Consider the following 21,477-nt stretch of genomic DNA (forward strand, 5'->3'; position numbering starts at 1 on the left):
ATTAAAATGGCAGAAAGCCAGACTTTTGTCACATATTTTTAAGTGATAAATGAAAGAATGATACCTATGTCACTTGGTGACACCATGTTCAGGATGACACTGAAAAAAAGAATGCTAACAGTGCTTGAACAGCTGATAGTTACCAGGGATGTGCAGGTAGTGAGGAGAAAACTGAAAGAAAATTAAAAGCTTGATATGGGTTGCAGTGCATGGACCTGTCACCATGTCACATAGGTTACAGTGTCTCCAAAGGGCTACAGCAGTCACAAAGACCTCTGTTATCTCTAAAAATAGCTCTGCTTCTACCTTCTTCAGAGAAATCACCAACAACTACCCTCTGTCCAGGGAAGAAAATGGCAAATTTGAGCCAGCTGTCCAAGATCTTGTGTGGGTAAAAATCACGTCAGGCTGAGCTCAAAGATGTGACACAGCCAACATGGTAGAAGCTTTCTGCAGGCTGACTGCAGTGGGGCTAAAGTCATCATGAAACCTTCCAGGCTGTGTAGTAGTGACACTTCACTGGATTTAGCTAACTAGTTTATAAAATATCTGAAATTCCCATTTTTTTTAATATTGATGGAAGGTATTGCTGTGTCTGTGTATATATTTGGAAAGGAAGGAAGTGAGGAGCTGTGACTCCAATAAGATTTACTTAGTTTTCATCCAGTGGAGATCTAACTGTTGTAGTTAGCAGAGCCTGAAAAGTGATTCAGCTCAGATAAACAGCCCTCTAGCAGCTGATCCACTGAATGTCTCTGCAGCATTCCTTGAGTATATTGACTAGGCAGACTTCAGAAATCACCTTGCAAGCTTAAACTGCAGACGCTAAGGCCTGTGAGCTGGGGCTGGCTGATATGGTCTGTCTCAGATCATCAGACCCCTATGAACTTTTTATCCTCCAGGTCAACACCACTCAGACTACCTTGAGGTGTCTAGACATCTTCATGTGGGCAACTGAATCAAGATGAAATTTATGTAAGCCAGGTTCCACTGTGTAAATTGATTTGTAGTGGCCTGCAAAGTTTCACTCTGATACTCATAGTAACTGTCCAGTAATGCTACAGAAAGAACGTGAAGCAAAGGAGATTTTGTCTTCACACCGCAACAGATGACGCAACTTCTCACTCGCACCTCAGCTGCGAGCTATGTTGTTGGGGAGGTTTTTCTTTTTTTCATAGTTACAAATGTCAAATACCCTTAAGAGGAAAAACAAAACCCACATCCTTTTTGCTTTGCTATATATTGCATAGTGAACAGCGGAGAACAGCAGCTAGTAACCATGGGAGCTTTCTTTACTTTGTTGACCTCTGCTGCTGTCTTCCTCCTAGTAATTCCTGGAGGTAAGTACAAAATTAGATGCTTTTGAAGGTAAATGCTGATGCATGGAGTTACAGTTAAGCAGACGTGCATTAGCATAAAGAAAGTAGTTGCAATCGTTATTGTAGTTCTTACAATAATAGAACTCTCTGTATCTCTTTGAGCTTTCATACAGACAAAATCATTTCTGAATGGATAGTAACAACTAAAGTTACACAGAGGACAAGCTATTTGGAAGAATTCAGAGAAATTAATATGATCGTTTTTTGACCTTTCTCTCTACAGGCATACACTTATATTATTTGCTTGATTTTCTGCTTTTCTGACAAACATGTTCATTTGATGTTACTTACCATATACAGCCCAGTTTTCAAGTGTCCACATAGGACAGATAATGCACAACATTTATCTGGTGTCAGATCTGGGGTTCTTACAATGACAGCTAAGAAATTAACCATTGCTCTGAACATCAGGAAAATAAATCTGTGCAAGATCAATAATATTTTGGTGGGTCTTAGGTTGTTTTTGTTTGTTTGTTTTCTTTTTGTCACACCGTTGACCTAATTTTGGTCCTACTGAAACATACAAAATTAGCACTGCTGAGCAATTTTAGAAATCTAGCATGAAGACCAGCATTGTGACATGCATACATACTTGTGTGTCTGTATACTTTGTGATTATATAAAATGTTCTTTTCCAGGAGACTGCAGTGTCTGTCAGTATTGGTTAGCCCAGCTGTGTGTATTGTGGCTTATTTTTATTTTTAGGTTTATGTGTGGATATAATTGGAGGAGATGAAGTAGCACCACACTCAAGACCGTTTATGGCCCTAATCTTAAAAAATGAAGGACGAAAAGAAAGACTACTTATTTGTGGAGGAGCTTTGATCAAACGAAACTGGGTGTTAACAGCTGCCCACTGTCCTGTGTAAGTTCTCACTCTGATTTGGAGATTGTCCTTAGTGAGTATCTGTTTTCTCTGATCAAGAAGGAAAGTTCATATCCCTGGTGGTTGTGTAGAGTTAGTATGATCATGATCATGTTCTGATTACTGTGTTTTAAAAATGATATTGACAACTGTGCTTAGGTGAGTAAAAAATAATATAACAAGGTATACTGTTCCTCATTTTTTCTAAAGAGATATTTTTGAGTTTCTAGCTGCAAGCAAGAACAGAATAGCAACACTGAAGTGGTAAATCTGGGGGAAAGGCCTATGCCTGTTTTCTCAGTCAACCAGTACACTTGGCAAGAGGACTGGCCAGTCTACATAGCTGCTCAGAAAACAGAAACAAGTTCTTGTCATTTTATTCTGTAAAAGACACATAGTTCAGCACAGAAAGACAATATGCAATTACAAAGGAGCAAAAAATTCTCCAGACAGATGACAGGAGTCATTTAGAGATCTCTGCTTTACTGGATGTGCTAGCTCCCTCCTGTCTGACTCAAGACGTGCATGGCTATTTGGCCCAGCACATTCTCCCTGCCAGGAGAGATGCAAGGTTCAAATCTCACGTCTCACCCATTGCCTCTGCTGGGAGGACTGGAGCTGCTGCTGAGCCAGACCTCACACAGGCTCTGTCAGCAGCCTGCCCAGGACCAGTGAATAGCTGGGCTCTGCAGACATCAGAGGCTTGTATCCATTTCTCCTGCCACCAGCCAAACAGGGAGATATCTACTACAAAGGCAGCACAGGGCCCAAAATCAGTAGTATCAATATATGACAACTATATGGTGATTCCAAAAGAAATCTCTTTGAAGAAAAAATACAGTAAGTAATCAACATAATGGTGCTCAGTCAATAGTCAAACAGCTCTTAACAGCTGAAGAAACAGGAGCAACCATGTCCTCAGGGTTTTGGTTGCTGCAGGAAGAGGCAGCTGAGGGCCAGCCTGTTCTGGCAGGCTTCCCCCATTCGGCAGCAGCAGGCATCCAGCTCCCAAGGGAAACAACAGGGGTAGGTTCCCAGTCAAGTACCTGAACCTGTCTGTTCCTGGCAAATTAAAGGTAGAATATTACAACATCAGTTGTGATTCGCTGAGACACTTTTGTTAACTACTTGTAAAACAGGGTAATCTTTTACAGTTTTCTAAATTACTGTTGCTTTTCAGGCATGAGAAAAGAGATTTACAGCACCACATTTAACAGCAAGGAATTATGGACTTAACACAAGTGAATTCCAATAACCATGTTGTCTTTCTCCTCAGGGAAAGCAGCAATGACAGTGTTATTCTTGGAGCTCATTCAATAAAAAGAAAAGAAAAAGAAAAACAGTTTTTTAAGATTGCAAAACTAATTCGCCATCCATGCTACTGGCCAGAAAGTAAGGAACATGACCTTATGCTGCTGCAGGTATGTACTTACTTACAGGTCACTTAAGGAATATGCATCTCCTATGATGCACCAGTTTCCTCCTTCTTGTGAGGCAGGGAAGTGAACCACAGGAGTTTCTGATAACTTTGTTTCTGCAAATCCAGCTGACTGGGGAGCTGGGGATGCAACGGGGACTAAGGCACTCAACATTTCTTGTAATGCATGCCAATACTTGAAGTGGAAAAATTCTGCAGCTTGGCCAAGATGTTTCAGTTTTCTGGCTTTTCAGTGAAATAATTAAGAAGAAGATGAAGCATGTGAATTTCACTCACAGAAAGCAGCATATTTCAAACATAAAAATAAATTGGCTAAAAACCATTATGTTCTGACTAAAAAACAGTTCAATTAAAAATTTCTCAAATCTGATTCTCTTTTTTGCCAGCTTCACTGATTGCTGTTATTTTGCTCTGGGCAAACAGGCCCAGATTCCCTCTTCTTAGGTACCTCCCAATGATAAGAGTGTCAGAGAAGGGAAATAAGGTCTTTTAAGACCTAATGTTTCAGCAGAAGTTGAATGGGTTTTCATAAGACAATATATACTCATTTTCTTTATTCCTATATTACCTCACTGATTACATAAATCCCCTCACAATCAACTGAAGTATCTGAAAGACGGGTTGCACTGATCATCCATTACCATAATGGGCTAGATCTAACTTTCAGGTGTCTCTGTTGGACATAAAAACTATTTGCTATATCTTCTACAGCTTAAGGGAAGAGCAAAATTGAATAAAGCTGTGAAAACCATTCAACTGCCTACCTCCAATGATGATCCCAAGCCAGGAACAGTTTGTAGAGTAGCAGGATGGGGACAAACTAAAAATAATCTCAGAAAGCCTTCTGAAACCCTGAGGGAAGTCAACGTCACTATCATCAGCAGAGAAATCTGCAATAGCAAAAAGTATTATCAGAACAACCCTACTATAACAGACAGGATGATATGTGCAGGGTCTGAGAAAGGCAACAGGGACTCATGCGTGGTAAGTATATTTACATATATAATCCTATATACACATAGGTTATGTTAAAAATAAAATATAAAATACTAGCTTCTACAGACATAGTATCTGCATATCCTCAGCTCTATGAGGAATGATCCTAAAATTGAGAGAATTTACCAGGGCTTTTTCTTCTAAGATTTAAAATCAAAAATTCACCTTCACAGATGTTGTGTTTTTATCCAGGCATGGCAGGTAGCTGCTCTTTTCTTCAGTAAAATGTTTTTTAATAGAAAAATCTCTACAAGCCCTTTCTCAAGCAGCTAAATTCAATGGAACAACTTCTCTGACACCAGAGGGTTTTGGAACAAATTTTGCTAAAAATAATAAAAAACAATTAAAAAAATGACTGGATGCCAAGTCAAATGCAAAACTTTTTAAGAACTACCACATTTTAGAAGATTTAAATACTGAATTAACAATATTAAAAAAAAAAAAAAGTAGCAATTTCTAGACACTTTCTGCCTTTCAAGAGGAAAGTTTCCCATTTTTTCTTTTCACATTCAATAAGACCCGCTATACCTTGGCACTGAATTAAATTCATTCCATATAAATCACACTTGAAAGATCACATTGAAGTCGTCTTTTTTTTTTCTTTTTGCTAATGAAAAGCTTACCTTCTAAGGAGAAAACAAGAAAAATAAAACACTAGCACTGTCTATGTTCTTATTTCCACTGTGCAGCTGGAGTAAGCTTTATGTATGGGAAGGATTTTTTCACTTCTGTAAATCTGAATAACAATTTATGTCCTTTTTTCCAGGGGGATTCAGGTGGACCTTTAATATGTAATAATGTGATGAGAGGCATCACATCTTTTGGGAAAAAAGATAAGTGTGGTGCTATTGGTGCCCCTGGTGTCTACACTCGCCTCACAAAACAATACGTTCAGTGGATAAAGAAAACCATAGGGGGAGACTTTTAGACTGGCTTTTGACCAGGCAAATTCCTACTTTGTATTTGCATAGCAAAATCTAGTTTTGAAACATACTTTTAAAACAGCTTCATCTTACTGGTAATAATGATATTCCCACGCAGCTATTCCCATGCTGAATTTTAGTAGCTTGATGTCCTTATGGATGAAGTAGCATACATTCATTTTCAGGACAGATGTCATTTTAATAGGGCCAGGACACAGAACACTCTGCTAGAACAGCATTTGTAGCTTACACTGCCATGGAGTCTATCTGTGACTCAGGCTTCCAATGTTTTTGTGTTGCATGTTCAAACTGAGCCCTACCTGGATGAGTACATCTGAGCAAGAATCTCAACCAGCCATTTGTGTCCTCACTGCACACTGAGTATATACTGCTCTCTTCTCTATCTTGATTTCTGCAAATAACCCTAAGAGGTAATGAGATGCTAGGTACAACTCCAGACACCTGAAAAACTTGTTAGTTATCTAGCAGAAGATCTCCTGATTATATAGGTATAGAGGACTGGTAAACTTCAGAAAATTAATTTTCTGCAAGTGTTTAGTTGGACTTCTGACTCTGGGATATGAGAACTATTTCCTAACTTTCATGTATTTGAAACTTCTATACTTCATTCCTTCATGTAATCTGCATTTAATAAAGAAACAGCAATAAATCCTATTGTTTGAAGCTGTCAGTTTATGTGGAACACAGTGTCTGTTGCAGTACAGATATTCTGTGCCCATAATGTTTTGGATGTGCACTATGTTCAAAGAATGAAACAAGATCAGCAATGTTATACTAAAAAAAAAAAAAAATCAGCTGAAAAGCCATCTTCTCTTCGTCATTTCTTTAAATGACAGAAGGTATCTCAGCTGGAGTATTGATATGATAAAGCACTGTTTGTAACATTAAAAAAAATAACAATAATCTTACTTTTGTGGTTTCATTACTGCCACTGACAGACATGCAGTGAAATTTTTAAGTGCTTCAACAACCACTTGTCAAACATCAAACAGACCTACTGTGAAAAATGCTTTTCCACATCTCTTGGGGACAATCTTGGGTATTTACAATACCATGAACACCATAAAAATTGATTTTATTTTGTGTTGCTTTCAAGTATTTTAATTGGAAATAGGCATTAGCTAAAAGAAAGTGGAGTACTTTCAAAAGGTGGAGAAATCTTGTATGATTTTAATTTAAAAAATCAGTTGCTGTTTTCAACATGAACATATACATCACTTATAAACACACTACAGGAATGTACAGATTAAAACTTTTTACAGGACTGCCTCCACCTGGCATCTTATTGAGAAGAAAAAGCAGTTTTGTTATAGAGGAATAAGGAAGGGTGAGGGGGGAGAACGCTTAAACTAAAGGGATCTCTATTGAAATTTCTGATGCTGAACATCTTCATCTTTTACGTTTTCTGTCCCCTACAAATATTACACAAACATAGTTTCTAACATACCTTACTGTTATTCCTAAAAAGTGATTATGCATGTTTGGCCCATGGGCTGAACACACAAGAAGGCACACATGCACAGACACAGGGGTATGCATAAGCACAGAAGCAAGGCAAAGCAGTGAGGAGGTTTCTCAGCCAAGGAAGGCTTCATCAGTGAAACTGAGAGGACAGCTTGGCCACTGACTGTTACAGAGACCCAAAGTAACACCCAAAAGACTGTTGCTGACACACAAAAATAAGTCTTACTTCTTTACTTTACACTTCACCCATCTTTTTCACTGTCCTCCTTTCATCATTTTCTTCATCTTACTGCTTCCTCTTTGGTCTCCTTCTTCCTCTTGTCTGGAAGTTACCATCAGCTTCCTTTCCAGCAGTGGAAAATCTGAATACAGATCCACCACAATGGGATGCAGCCCATATGAGTTAATGTATCTCAGAAGTAGTAAGATCAGATGTAACAGTTAAGGAAAATCAGCTGATAACTTTTTGACATGCAGCAATTTCTACTCACTGTGAGCTGGGAGAAACTAACAGGTATAAACTGCACTGCATAAACCAACACAGCATTTATCTGAGCATCACAGAATTACAGAATGGCTTGGGTTGGAAGGGACCTCAGAGATCATCTAGTTCCAACCCCCCTGCCATGGACAGGGATGCCACCCGCTAGATCATGTTGCTCACAGCCTCATCTAACCTGGTCTTGAACTCCTTCAGGGATGGGGCATCCACAGCTTCTCTGGGAATGGAGTCAAGCTGCGACAGGGGAGGTTCAGTCTGGACATCAGGAAGAGGTTCTTCACTGAGAGGGTTGTCACGCACTGGAAAAGGCTCCCCACAGATGTAGTCACTGCACCAAGCCTGTTGGAGTTTAAGAAGTATTTGGAATGTGCACTTAGTCATATGATCTGAATTTTTGGATAGACCTGTGTGGTGCCAAGAGTTGGACTTGATGATCCTTACGGATCCCTTCCAAGTTGGGATAATCTGTGATTCTATGATTCCTCACCCTGCTGGGCACGGTGCTTTTGATACAGCCCAGGACGCAGTTGGCCTTCTGGGCTGCAAGCACAAACTGCTGGCTCATGTCGAGCTTTTCGTCCAGCAGAACCCCCAGGTCCTTCTCTGCAGGGCTGCTCTCAATCCATTCTTTGCCATTCTAACCTCTAATCTAAATCTCCCCTCTTTCAGTTTAAAACCATTCCCCCTTGTCCCGTCATTATCTGATGGAGAAAAGAGTCACTCTCCATCTTTTTATAAGTCCCTTTCAAGTACTGAAAGGCTGCAGTGAGGTAACCCCGGAGCCTTCTCTTCTCCAGGCTGAACATCCCCAGCACTCTCAGCCTGTCTTCGCAGGAGAGGTGCTCCAGCCCTCTGATCATCTCTGTGGCCCTCCTCTGGACCCCCTCTAACAGCCCCACATCCTTCTTGTGCTGGGGGCCCCAGACCTGGATGCAGCACTGCAGGTGGGGCCTCACAAGGGCAGAGCAGAGGGGCACAATCCCCTCCCTCCACCTGCTGCCCACCCCTCTGTTGGTGCAGCCCAGGACGCAGTTGGCCTTCTGGGCTGCAGGCACACACTGCTGGCTCATGTCGAGCTTTTCGTCCACCAGAGCCCCCAGGTCCTTCTCCGCAGGGCTGCTCTCAGTGGGTTCTTCTGCCAATCTGTGCTCGTGTCTGGGATTGCCCCGACCCAGGTGCAGCACCTTGCACTTGGACTTGTTGAACCTCATTAGGTTCACATGGGCCCACTTCTCCAGCTTGTCCAGGTCCCTCCATGTGGCATCCCTGGCATCCCTTCCTTCTGGTGTATCGACTGCACCACTCAGCTTGGTGTCATCTGCAAGCTTGCTGAGGATGCACTCGATCCCACTGCCTGTGTCGCTGATGAAGATATTAAACAGCACCGGTCCCAGGACAGACCCCTGAGGGACACCACTAGTCACCGGCCTCCACCTGGACACAGAACCATTGACCACCACTCTCTGGGTGCGGCCTTCAAGCCAACTCCTTATCCACTGAATGGCCCACCCATCAAATCCACATCTGTCCAATTTGGAGACCAGGATGCCGTGTGGGACCATGTCAAAGGCCTTGCAGAAATCCAGGTAGGTGACATTGATCAGTCTTCCCTTGTCAACTGATGCAGTCACTCCATCACAGACGGCCACCAGATTGGTCAGGCACAATTTGCCTTTGGTGCAGCCGTGCTGGCTGTATGGTATCACCTCTTTGTCTTGCACGTGCCTTGACATTGCTTCCAGGAGGATCTTTTCTATGATCTTGCCAGGCACAGAGGTGAGCTTCACTGGTCTGTAGTTCCCTGTAAGAATTATCTTCATCCTGATTCTGTATGTGTTATAAAGTGTTCCACCTTGGACAGGACTGTGGGGATGATGGCCATAGGTTTAGGCAACTTAGATTTTACTTAATCCTCTGTGTCACCTCTGGAGACTCAGCCTTTAGTGTGTACAGACCCCAGGTGCAGAACAAGCTGGCCTCGTAGAAATGGGTTCTGATCTCTGTCTCGTTATGGGTCTAAACATGAGTCAGCAATGTGCCCGTCCTGATAAGAAAGCTAATGGTATTGTTCTTGGCTGCATGAGGCAAAGTATCACCAGCAGGTCAAGGGAGGTGATCGTTCTGATCTACTCAGCACTGGTGAGGTCACCTAGAGCACTGTGTCCAGAGATGTGGACACACTGGAGAGGGCCCAGCGCAGGGCCACCAAGATGATGAGAGATGAGCCTATGAGGAGAGGCTGAGAGAGCTGGGACTGTTCAGCCTGGAGATGAGGAGGCTCAGGGGGGGATCTCAGTGTGTATAAATACCTGAAGGGGGTGGGGGGTGCAAAGAGGACGGAGTCAGGCTCTTCCCAGCAGTGTTCAGTGACCAGATGAGACAGTGGGCACAAACTTGAGTTTCCATCCAAACATCAGGAACTTGCACTTCTTCACTGTGCGGGTGAGGGAGCCCTGGCACAGGCTGCCCAGACAGGCTGTGGGGTCTCCTCCTTGGAGACCTCCAAAAGCCCCTGGATGTGGTCCTGGGCAGGCTGCTCTGGGTGTCCCTGCTCGGGCAGGGGTTGAGCCAGATGGACCCAGAGGTCCCTGCCAGCCTCAGCCCTTCTGGGAAGCTATGTTTCTGTGAACCACAGGCTACACATATAAACAGCAATGAGCTAAAAATATACCACATTTTACAGGGAAGAAGTCAAGGTTTCACATTTTGCCTGATTTCAGATGTTAAGATCTCAGAATGAGGCAGCTATACATGGACATTGATCTACCAACTGTATGCTCTATGCCTCTAAGTATTCAGCAACAGTACCTCTAAAAGTTTAGTGAAGCAGAAGCATGCTACCCCCTCAAGTCCTCAAATTTCTGTTACAGCAAGATAGATATTTGCCACGTGAAAGGAAATGACAGTAGAGGAGTCCATTTAGAAAAGAAGCACATCCAGGAAAGGCACCTCAGTATATGTTTAATTTGTCTCAGATTACAGAATCACAGAATGTTAGGGATTGGAAGGGACCTTGAAAGATCATCTAGACCAATCCCCCAGTTAGTCACAGTCTCGAGTTTAAATACATGTTCAAATGCTTTCTTAGACAAGGTCATAGAATAGAGCTACAGTGCACACACACACAATTTCAGATACTTGTTTATTGGCTAGTTCTGGAGAAATCAGTGACTTCTCCCACTTTTAGGTATTGTGTTAGAATACTTCTGGGGCCAACACAGCTTTACAACTCATTAATGAACGAGGATAATTAACTAAGTACTGAGCACTTCTCAGTCTGAAAGTAAGGTAGTTTTTTATTTTGACAGATGAGCATCCAACAAAATATGCTTGAGTATTAACTAGCTCCTTCTCCACCACAACTCCATCCTCTTTTCTTTTGCTTGGCAAACCGATAGCATTTATGTACCATCATAGGAAGGAAAGAGTTTCTGAGGGAATCCCAGAAATATATGAGTAAAGAACTGGATGTCACTGCTTTTTTTTTTTCCCAATCATAAACTTAAAAAAAAAAAAAAGCTTTTAACCTTTAAAAAATGCTATTTTGAATATTTAATAAAATCAGCTGCATCAAACATGCTCATATTAGAAGACAAGCAGAGCATAAGTTATTTCCCATTCTTAGACATCAGCTTCTTTGTAGTCATTTCTAAATTGATAATCAATGTTCCCATTTTCTAGCCTGTTCTGAAGACCAAGCAAGATGACCACAGAAACCAGTAACTTGGTGGCAGATGTACTGTAAATTAGCAACTTCTTAGGCAAAAAAAGATGAGTGGTCTCAACCTTCCAGACCTAAAGTTAGTGACCACGTGACTTATGAACAGCAGATGAGGTTTTAAGAATGATGAGAACTAAAGACATGACAGTTTCACATTCATTTCCAGTGATGCTTGTGCCCCTTTAACCTTGCCTATCTCTTTTAAAGCATTTTGCCACTGCTTAATTTTCCATTGACTGACACTGTTCTACTTCCCTTATCTTCCATTTTCTCCCAGTTCATCTACAATAAATACTCAAAATGTATTTAACAATGGGGGTCGGGGTGGGAGGGGATGAAAGCAGTATGGGTTTCTGAGCTCAAAGGGTTTTTAATATATGAAAGTAAGAGTGAATCTTTATATCTTTATCCCCTGCTTCTCTTCATTCGCAATAATTAAATCAAAGCTCAAAAGACATCTGTGGATAGAACATGCTTTGAATAGCACTACTGAGCTGCACCTGAATAGCAATGAAGACCAATCCTGACATCCTTACTTAGCTGTTGACAGTGTACAGGTCTTATGCAGACAAATTCATATAAAAGTCCAAGAGGTCTGGTTCTTCTGAGCACTAAGTAAAATTCATATAAGAGTAACAGTTGCCAGGTTTGCTGACACCCAGAATTAAACTGGTACCCTTAAGGGATCAATGAACTAACTGCTGTGTTTGATCCAAACAGAATACTTCTTTGGCTATGCCCAGCTGGCTTATTAACCAGTTGATTATAACATTATGCATATTAATATAATTAGTATGCAGTTATTTATATTTTCAAACATCCATCAGACACAGTAGGTGGGTAAAAGGAAACAATTCAAAATCCAATACAGACAATATTTCTAGTAAAGTTAGTTACCATTAGCACTATGAAAACAATGAAGAATTCCAAAGAAAATGTTTCTTTTTAGTTAGAGTCATATATTTAGCCAAGATCTCTAGAAATATTTAGACAGATTTTGTACCATGATCTATGTGATATATGGAACAATCCAGTCCCCTGGACTGGTATCTGCTGATCCCAGCCCTTGAATGACGCAAGCCAATTTACACAGCCTGGCATGTGGGGACATTAAAATCATGTAAAATAACTTACAAGAGTTATAGCTAAAGGCAGGACTTAAGACTTTATATTGGCACTTGACAAATGGTGGATTCCATCCATGCTTGCTAGTTTAATGAAAATAAATATGATGTTATTCTTCAGAGTTTGAATATTTTTCCTCTAGGCTAAGAAAGACAAGCTACTAACATTTCATATGATGGACTGATGCAGAAAATTGCTTTACTCTTGAAAAAAAAAAAAGATACTATCTTTTGCCATGTTTCAATTGGAAGGAACACACATATTTTGAATTTTATTGAATGGATGAAATACATTTAATCATTTGCTTTCAAGGAAAAGAAGTCACAGGAATGAGCTGCTGTGCTTGCTCTTCCCAGACTCGTGGCATTTCCACAGACAAGCTATCCCATCAGCCGCAACTGACAAGAGCCTGCTCTGACCTGGGCTCAGGGCTATATGCAGGACTCTCCCTTTGTGACCTGAAAAATAAAATAGGTATAAAAAACGCAAGATATATCACCGTTTTACAGAAAGAATGTCTACCACTTTTATCACACCCATCCACAGCAAAGATGGTTCTGCTTTTACTTTATCAGGTTGACATGCTGCACAGGATGTGTAAAGATAGCCTTTTTTATAGAGTACTTTCACATTACGAAAGAACTGAAGGCAGTATTTTCTTTTTAGGGACCAAGCTTTAACTGCCAGTATTGCATTGCACTGCAAAGTAATTTCTGTCAAAGAAAAACATTAAACCTGAACTCATGATTCTCCTCTGCATTTACAACATCAGTCTCATCTGCGTTTGGTAACGTCTCTCACTGCTGAGCTTTCCCATCTGGCTGCACATGCCTTGCAGACAGTTTGCAGCTGATCCAACAATCACGAGATAGTGTTTCCAGCTGCTACGTTATTACTGTTAAAATGATCTTTTAACAGTGATCCCAATGAATAATTTATTGAAATTGAGCACATTTGAGTTTGTCTGCAGTTGTATTAAACTTTGGCAGCTAGATACTGAAAGCCAGAAGCTATCCCAGCCTGGCAGCACAAATAATGTACACAAGGCATTAACCTGGTTATACAAGTATCTCCCTTGGTAGAAGTAACTGACTTTAGAACTAAAGAAAGAAAAACTGTTTCATACTAAACTGAGACTACTGAGATATGTATTTACCTCACTACTCTGCCATATGCCTCCTGTGTGATCTTGCACAATGTCAATGCTAAGGTTTTAGGCACTCAGGGGCACAAGAAATTAGAAGCTTTTCTACTTTTACTTACTGGCTTCTTTGGGTTGATGAGTTACTGACAATCATATAGTTGAGGTCATCACCCACAGGAAAAAAAAAAGACACTTTTGAGACATAGTGTCTCTCATCTAACACAGATAAGATGAACCACATCCTAAAAGGAAGTGTGAAGGTATGAAGAAAGTCTTGGGTGAAGAACTTGAAGGAATATAGATGATCTTTGTACCCACATTCTCCATGAACACAATGGGGAAATAATATTAATCCTCAGAATAATATTATGAGGATAAGCATGTGAAGACCCGTAAGGCCCTCTGACACTGTGGAATTTACCACAATGGTACCTGATGAAGATCCTCAGGAGTGTTGTAGATGGCCAGTCTGCCCTAACTTTGTGAAGCTGCTGCAATGGATTTTTGACTAAAAGGAAGTTTCTGCTGTCCTAGTGCTGAGAAATATGTGTCCCACCTAAACCTTGTAATCAGAGTTTCAGTACCACTACTAAATTATTTCAGCAGGTATTTTTTTGAGGCTTTGCTCCTTCTTAAAATATTGAAGAGTACACAATCTTTGTTAATATCAAGGACCAGGAGTTTGCAAGCCAGATATTTCCTTACACTGTCTCCATTCAGTGCCTGTAACAATTCTGAAGGAGGAGTTGCAGATGTGGTCTTTGGAGGCATCCAAAACTATTCACAATACTGACTGAAAACTGATTACTAGTTTCAGTCAAAAAGAAGAGAAGAGAAGAATCAGAAGAAATCAGAAAAGTTGAAATTATTCATTTCCGTATTTTCTGAGTGGAGGAGGCTGGGGTTTTATTTCTATGTTTCAAGATCACATCCAGGTACTTTTCAAAGCAAGTACATGTTTTGGTTCCTTATGTGTTTTCTTTGGTCTAAAACAACTGTTCTAAGGGGAGGATGTTTACATCCAAAATGCATTTTCTTTCTAGTGAAACTAGAAACTCTAATAGTTCTATCAGAAGCATATCAAAGATGGACTCTGCTATAAAAAGGTTACTATCTGTCACTTGTTATTCTGTTCTGAATATGGTCAGCAATAGGCAATACTAAAGTACTCAGCAGTAGTTGTTGGTGCTTCACCTGAGCATTTTCAGGATTTTCAGCATTTTGCAGGATTCGACAATGAAATTCATTTACAATTTATCTATTAATTTATTTGGGTGTAAGAGTCGTGTGTTGAAGAGTGTTTGAGGCTGATTTTGAACCATGTCATAATCATCCATCACAGTGTTTTTTCAGAACATATTTAGATACATTTTAAATTATTTCAAACATTCACTTGCTTACAATAAGTTAGTAAGAGTCTTCATAAGCAGAAATATATCTGTGTAAGAGCAATCTGGTCTTTTTATTCAATAAAATTATTTTCTTTTGCAGGTAAAGTAAACTGAATTCGAAACAGGATGATAACTAACCCTCCAGCATCCCCAAGTTAACAACATATTTTACTTATATGGTAAATGTTTTACACCATACACTGTTCTCAAAGGTAAGAGTAGATCTAGATTTTCTTTGAAATACTACATTCAAGAATTGAGAAACCTTAATGCAACAGCTAAGACTAATGATCATGTTACTTTCCATATCATTTCTTAGAATATCACATGCAATTATCTTAAGAGCCATAAATATCCCACAAATGAGTAGGGGTAAGGAAGAAAAAGCAGCACAGATAAGCAGCACAACACAAGGATAATCTGTAACCAGATAAACATATGTCTTAGCTGACCTCTCTTCCTTTTGTCTTTGTTTTGACTATTCTTCAATTTCCCCTTACAGTCTAGTACTGAAGTCAGGTCCCTGGTTCCAAGGACAGCATCCCAGTATAGCACACATCAGAAATGTAATAAATGCCCTCAAATGTAATAATAGGGTATAAAAAGCATTTGTAAATATCAACTATGTCTGTCAGGTTAAAAATGCAAAGCTTCTTTTGTTATATCTTGTCAATGAGTGTGAAAACCAACCATACTTGAGAAAATCCAGCCAATGTGCAAATCTGTGTTTTCCTTTTAACTTCAGATTGTCTGCTGGATCACTTCAGCTAACACTGGAACAAGTAGAATGCAATGTATCCGACTGACAGCAAGCACCAGCAACAAAAAAGGCTTAGTGTCAAAAAACAACTGTGATATGTAGCACTACAGCTTCATGGACCAATACAGAGCTGTAAGGGAACTCCACTGCACGTCAGCATGGCACAAGGGAAACATGCTGCACTACATTGCTCCACAGCCAAAATCATTAACTAAAACTCAGACATAGAGATTTATTTCAAACTTCATTTGGAAGCTGGTTCAGTATCCCGGCATGACCAGCTGGAAAACTGAAGACCCTCTTCTGGTTTGTTTTATCTAGAAAACCATCAGCCAACAATATACTGGAAGCAACACTCAGTCCAGGCCTAGCAAACCTTAGGGAGAAGACATCCCCAACATCCTGCACCTGGGGTGGCCTTAGAAATGGTAAGAGAACCCCGTCATTAAAACCAAGGAATTTACAGAAGCAACTTACACCATTATCTTAATAAGTCAACTTTTACAATTCCATGCATCAGAATTCTGTGAATGAATGTGTGCATGTAGGTAGTGATAGCAAGTGTGGGCGACTCCTCCTTTTAACTTTATTTTACTTAAAAGTATAAGGTATGCATTTGTGAAAACATTGATTAGACAGGAAGATAGCTAACGGAAATAGTTAAAACTATTAACTGAAATACTTGCCATAGAGTTCCGATGAATTGACAAGCATGGGATACTCCCATATTTTCATCTGATTTCCAGGAAGGCCTTGTCCAGTCATCAGTTCACTGGTTTTGGGTAACCAGAGCAAGGAACAAATCTATTGCAATTTAAAATTCTGTTTTAGTTTTCAGAAAGGCTCAACATACACCATTCAGTAGATCTGAAATGTTATCTACAATATTTAAACAAGCTGAGAAGTAGCCCCAACAGAATATTTACTTATTTAGAAGGATCTTTTCATTTCTTGCAATACTTCAAAGCACAGCTGTTTTATTGTCTAGATGTGGTAATAGCCTATCAGTGTAAAACCAAAGCCCTTTAAACACATCTTCAGCTAAGTTGTCATAGCTCCAGGAATATCAACAGTTATGCTGCTTTATTCCAGCCGACAATCTGTTCTTCTGTCTCCTAATATTCAAACTCCAGAGACTGATGTTTGCCCTCTGACTCTTAGGCCTCTCCCTACACCAGCACTCTGGGATGTTTCCTTCCCACTCAATGTTCTCTCCTCATGAGAGTTTTGGCCAAAACCATCATTGTCACTAAGGAAAAGAAGATAAAAAGTGTCTGGCTGTGAGACCACCTCCTCTTCAAGTACTTCTGTGTGGAGACAGAAGTGGTGAATTAAAAACAACAAACTGCTTCTGAGTCCAGCCATACACTGCGGTGCTGAATGTAGCACAATGCTACAAGAAGCAGATCCAGAGAAAATCCTGCTGTTCCTCTGTCCGCAGAACCACCCTCAAAGTCAGTGGGAGTGTGCCAAATGAGCACAGCTATACAAGAAGAGCACAGCCGAAGCATGCAGACATTTCATCATTTCACCTGAGAATCTGTAGCTGCGCTTTGGACGATTTTCTCACGGTTTATGTCCCAGACACGCAAAATCCCATCTTTCATTCCACCCCCTGTAGCAAGGACTTTGGACTGCCAAGGACACCAGTTCATAGCCTGAGAAAAAAAAAAAGAAAAAAAAAAAAAAGGAAAAGAAAACATATGCCAGAACAGACTAGGAGGTTAGCTCAAAAAAACAGAAAATAGATTTTGCTTGAAAGCCTAACTGGAAAAATGAACTGCAACAAGTACCCATAATGTATCTTTTTTTTTCCACCCTATATCATTCTCCTCCTTCCATATACACACAGAATGTAGGATCCCAAACCTCCGAGCATTCCTTCCTTTGCCATTGCTTCACGTTAGCACACACTCCATCACACATGCCCATTAAACTCTAGCTTCTCTGCTTCCCCTTCACAAGTCACAGAAGTACCAGAAGAAGCCAGCAGAATACAGTCTGACTTACTGTCTTAAAAAGCCATCACAGAAGCTTCAGCAACATGGCTTACAGGACTTAAAAGAAAGATGATCTCTCCTGAGTTATTTCCTCAATATGCCTAAGGCCAAGTCTCTACCTGAAGAAAAGCTACTAAGAAGTGATTTCTACCTATTTCAATAACCTTCTCTAACCCTTTAACATCAGTGCTTCAAGCCAGACACAGAATTTTCTGGGAGGATTAACAGTTCATAAATGCTAGACTTCCCCTTACTGCTGATACGTGTCCTCTCTCCCTCACAGATTGGGACTTTATAAAGTCGAAGAATCTAAATTGTCCCATTTCCAGTTTCTCAGTTCAGATCCTTTGCTACCAGCAATCATAACCTGAAATGAGAATATCATCAGGAGGTCAAAAGAAACCTCACATTTAAAATAATTTCAGCAGAAGGAAGTTCTGAGAGACTTTTCCAGAACTCCTATTATTGAAAGGTCTTGTTTGGTAACTTTAAGTATTGTGCCACTGAAGTTTTCTGCACAGGATGGAGGAGAGGAGCAGGCTGTAGGTTTCATTGCTGTTTGATATAATATTTACAAAGGCCTACTAATTTGGTAACATTTCCTAATCAATCAAAGCACTAGCAAACTTATCTGCATGAGAACTGGTCTTAAAATTAACTGCATCGCAGTCAGGGGAGAAGAAGCTAACAGAAATCCAAAGAAACTGAAATAATCTGAAAAATTCCATAACTGTTTACATCAACAACACAATTTCATGAGATCAAATACAGAAAAGAAGATGTTCCTCCTCCATATACCTTAACTGCTGAAGAATGAGGTATGGTCTTCAATGGCTGTGACTGCACTTTCACACCAGGGTCACTAGGCCAGATATTCAACGTACCATCATTAGATCCACTTGCGAGCAATTGGTCGGTTAGTGACCATTTCAGGCTGCAAATGCTTTGTTTGTTTTGGCAAAGAGTCCCAATGTGGTGCTGAGCAACCCGAACATCATGATGATGAATAGATCCTAGTCGTGAACCACTGTAAATGAGAAAAAGACAGCTTACATTTAACATTAAAGACAGCAATCTACCTCATCATATTCATGTTTCTTCAGTGGTTTCAGAAGCAAACCACATCAGAGTAAAGCATGCATGCAGTACAACAGTACCGGCGTGGCTGACAACAGAAAGGGACAAAGCGTCTGCTCAGAACCAGACAGGCGAAATACCTGCTCTTCATCATGGTTTTCATCTGCCTGAATCCATATTGCAAAGTATGCCCGCTTGTTCAACACTTGACCACTCAATGTAAACTCTTTACTGTTCTTCAAAAAAAGTGTTTTTGCAACATGAATTTTGCCAAGGCCGGATGTGACTCCACACCCAACAAAGAGGCAGTGTAAAACTGCACTGGCCTGGGAAAAGGCTTACTAGTCAGCACCACTGTGTTCTTCTGCTCTGTCCCTCCTCTTGGCCTCTTTCTCTTTCCCTCTTCCAGGTTGAATGAAAGTCTGCACCAGTCACCTCTACCTGTCACAGCATATTTCCCCTCTCTGACTGACATTGCTACACTAGTTACCTGTTAGGAAATGGGTGCGTGGTTTTATCTGTCCTGAGGGTCCACTCCCTCAGGCTGTGCTCTCCCACGGGTACCATGGCCAGAACAGTCAGTCTACCAAAGGAAGAAAGAAATACCCAGTCTGGAAGCACAGCTACTGTTACAGTTTATCTCCTGGATGTGGGTTTTACTCATCAATGATTACTGCCTTTCTAAGGATATTACCTACATTAAACATATACCAAAACAATAGAGCCTCCTGCTGGAAATTAACATTTTCTGTTCTGATGACACTGAAAAAATCAGTAAATTCAATACCTACTTTCTGGGTATCTGAGAAACAGGTGTCTGACATTACTGCAATAGATTCATTTCAGGCAATAACGACTGGAGACCTTCCCATACTGACTCTTAAAGATTTCTCAGATGCCAGTAGAGTGATTTGGAAGCTCTAACAATGCACAAAGTGACTGATTGCAAGAAAAGCCACTCTATTGTGCTTGGATTACCTACCTGCCAAGCTCTTGAAGTCTATAAAAGCCTGAAAGATTCCAACCAAGTAGTGCACCAGTGAATATTAAGCACATCTTTATGGAAAATACCTATAAATATACGTAGCAGTATATGCATTATATGCAAAGGCATGATCATTTCCCTCCTGAAGATTTATATAGATTTTTCCTCCTAAATAATAAGCATAAATTCTAACTGAAAGAGATGAATTGAATGGCCAAATTAAGGTTTTCAGTGATTGTAGTGATAGGAGTGGGAAGGAGCTTGGCTCCTGAGAATCCTGTTTGAAAATAAAGTTTTTGATTTGGTATAATAAGAAATCAAAATTATTTGTTTTTGACACAGAAGATAGTATCTGTTTTGCTAAAGACAAATAGAAACTAATAAAAATTTGGGACAAGTTAATTTCTGGTACTGACATTTATTTAGCAGTTCATTATTTTGAGGATGTGTTGTTGGGCAATTTTTAACCACAGGAATTAGTGTGCAATCCCAAAGTATCAGTTGTTGATATTGAAGTTTTCTGTAAGAATTCTGCTTTCATTTTAGTTATAACGAATACACATCCATGCCTTTTTTTAAAAAAAATTATACGGATTATTTTAACTGTGCAGTAATGAACTGGTTAGATTCAAACCTAAGAAGAGAAATCTGTTAATCTGAACCTAGACTATCAACAATAACTGTAGTTCACAGATTCATGTTGAATTTTATAATCATTTTCCACTCAGAAAGATTTGTAATGCTTCTGCTGCTTTCACTCCTTTGGCCAAGCTGAAATGCACATTGAAACTAATCATTACTGTAACAAGGTTATGCCACTTGGCATTGGCAGGTGTTGAAGCTACACCCTTGTAGCTTAACCCACCCGCAGTACCTACTTCTGCAAGAGCCACAGCATTTTATTAACTGATTTTATCTGGTATCCTTGTACCTCACTCCACCTACCACACCCAATAGATTCAAAAGCCACAGCATCATATGAAATCAAAATAAAACTACCTCTAGTGTTCTTACCAAGAGATACTTTCATTTTGAGGTTAACAATAAAGTTAGTCAACCTTTGCTATTGTTTCTGTGTTGCTATGTAACTGAAAAGATTGGCGCTGCCATGATATCAATGGAGCCTAAGCTACAGGCCCTCTCCTTTGCATAGAGTAGGCTATGATTTTTGAAGACCAGACCCACTGGAGACACCACCATTTAGAGCTCAGGCTCTTCACAAAACTAGAACCATAGTCTCCACATCCTAGTGAGATTCTGCAAGTACTGACAGCTTTCTTGAAGAGTGAAAAACAAAGACTAAATAGGTGGGCTACATTCCCTTTGGCTTCTTTCCTGCCATGAAGGAAACCTACATATTATTCCTGCAAAGGCCGTTAAGTCACAGGATGTATCACCTATAAGCAAAGCCAACAAAAACAACTAAAATGAAAGCTTGACGCTTAGCTTAGACACTTGTCTAAGTGAAAGCATCAGGATTCTCCTGGAAATATGCCTTGCTGGACACCACTCACCTGCTCAGAATATAATGATTCCAGCTCAGAGCACCAACTACAGACAGGTGACCAAACATATTTCTCAACCTCTTTTTGGTTTCAATGTCCCACAGCTGCCAATTCAAAACAAACAAAATAAATACAAATTTAAGAGGAAATATACACATATATACATATATATGTATACACA

General features: G+C 40.2%; 2 protein-coding genes across 2 annotated transcripts in view; one reads left to right on the forward strand and one right to left on the reverse strand.

Annotated features, from left to right (window-relative positions):
• Nucleotides 1–1,231: 1,231 nt before the first annotated feature.
• LOC106035576 (granzyme A-like) lies at nt 1,232–6,276 on the forward strand. Its single transcript, XM_013180488.3, has 5 exons — nt 1,232–1,340; nt 2,085–2,244; nt 3,521–3,665; nt 4,394–4,666; nt 5,445–6,276. The coding sequence occupies exons 1-5, from the start codon at nt 1,280–1,282 to the stop codon at nt 5,604–5,606; spliced, it is 801 nt and encodes a 266-aa protein (XP_013035942.1). The 5' UTR covers nt 1,232–1,279; the 3' UTR covers nt 5,607–6,276.
• A 6,396-nt stretch (nt 6,277–12,672) lies between these two features.
• CDC20B (cell division cycle 20B) overlaps nt 12,673–21,477 on the reverse strand; it is a 32,062-nt gene continuing 23,257 nt past the window's right edge. The window contains exons 8-12 of the mRNA XM_013180599.3: nt 21,306–21,400; nt 18,528–18,756; nt 17,262–17,387; nt 16,416–16,533; nt 12,673–12,892 (exon numbers count right to left, since the gene is read on the reverse strand). Of these exons, the coding sequence (XP_013036053.1) occupies nt 12,756–12,892; nt 16,416–16,533; nt 17,262–17,387; nt 18,528–18,756; nt 21,306–21,400 (705 nt within the window). The 3' untranslated portion in view covers nt 12,673–12,755. The remainder of the gene's footprint in view (nt 12,893–16,415; nt 16,534–17,261; nt 17,388–18,527; nt 18,757–21,305; nt 21,401–21,477) is intronic.

This window comes from Anser cygnoides, chromosome Z (assembly GCF_040182565.1).
Source record: "Anser cygnoides isolate HZ-2024a breed goose chromosome Z, Taihu_goose_T2T_genome, whole genome shotgun sequence".
Taxonomy (NCBI): Eukaryota; Metazoa; Chordata; class Aves; order Anseriformes; family Anatidae; genus Anser; species Anser cygnoides.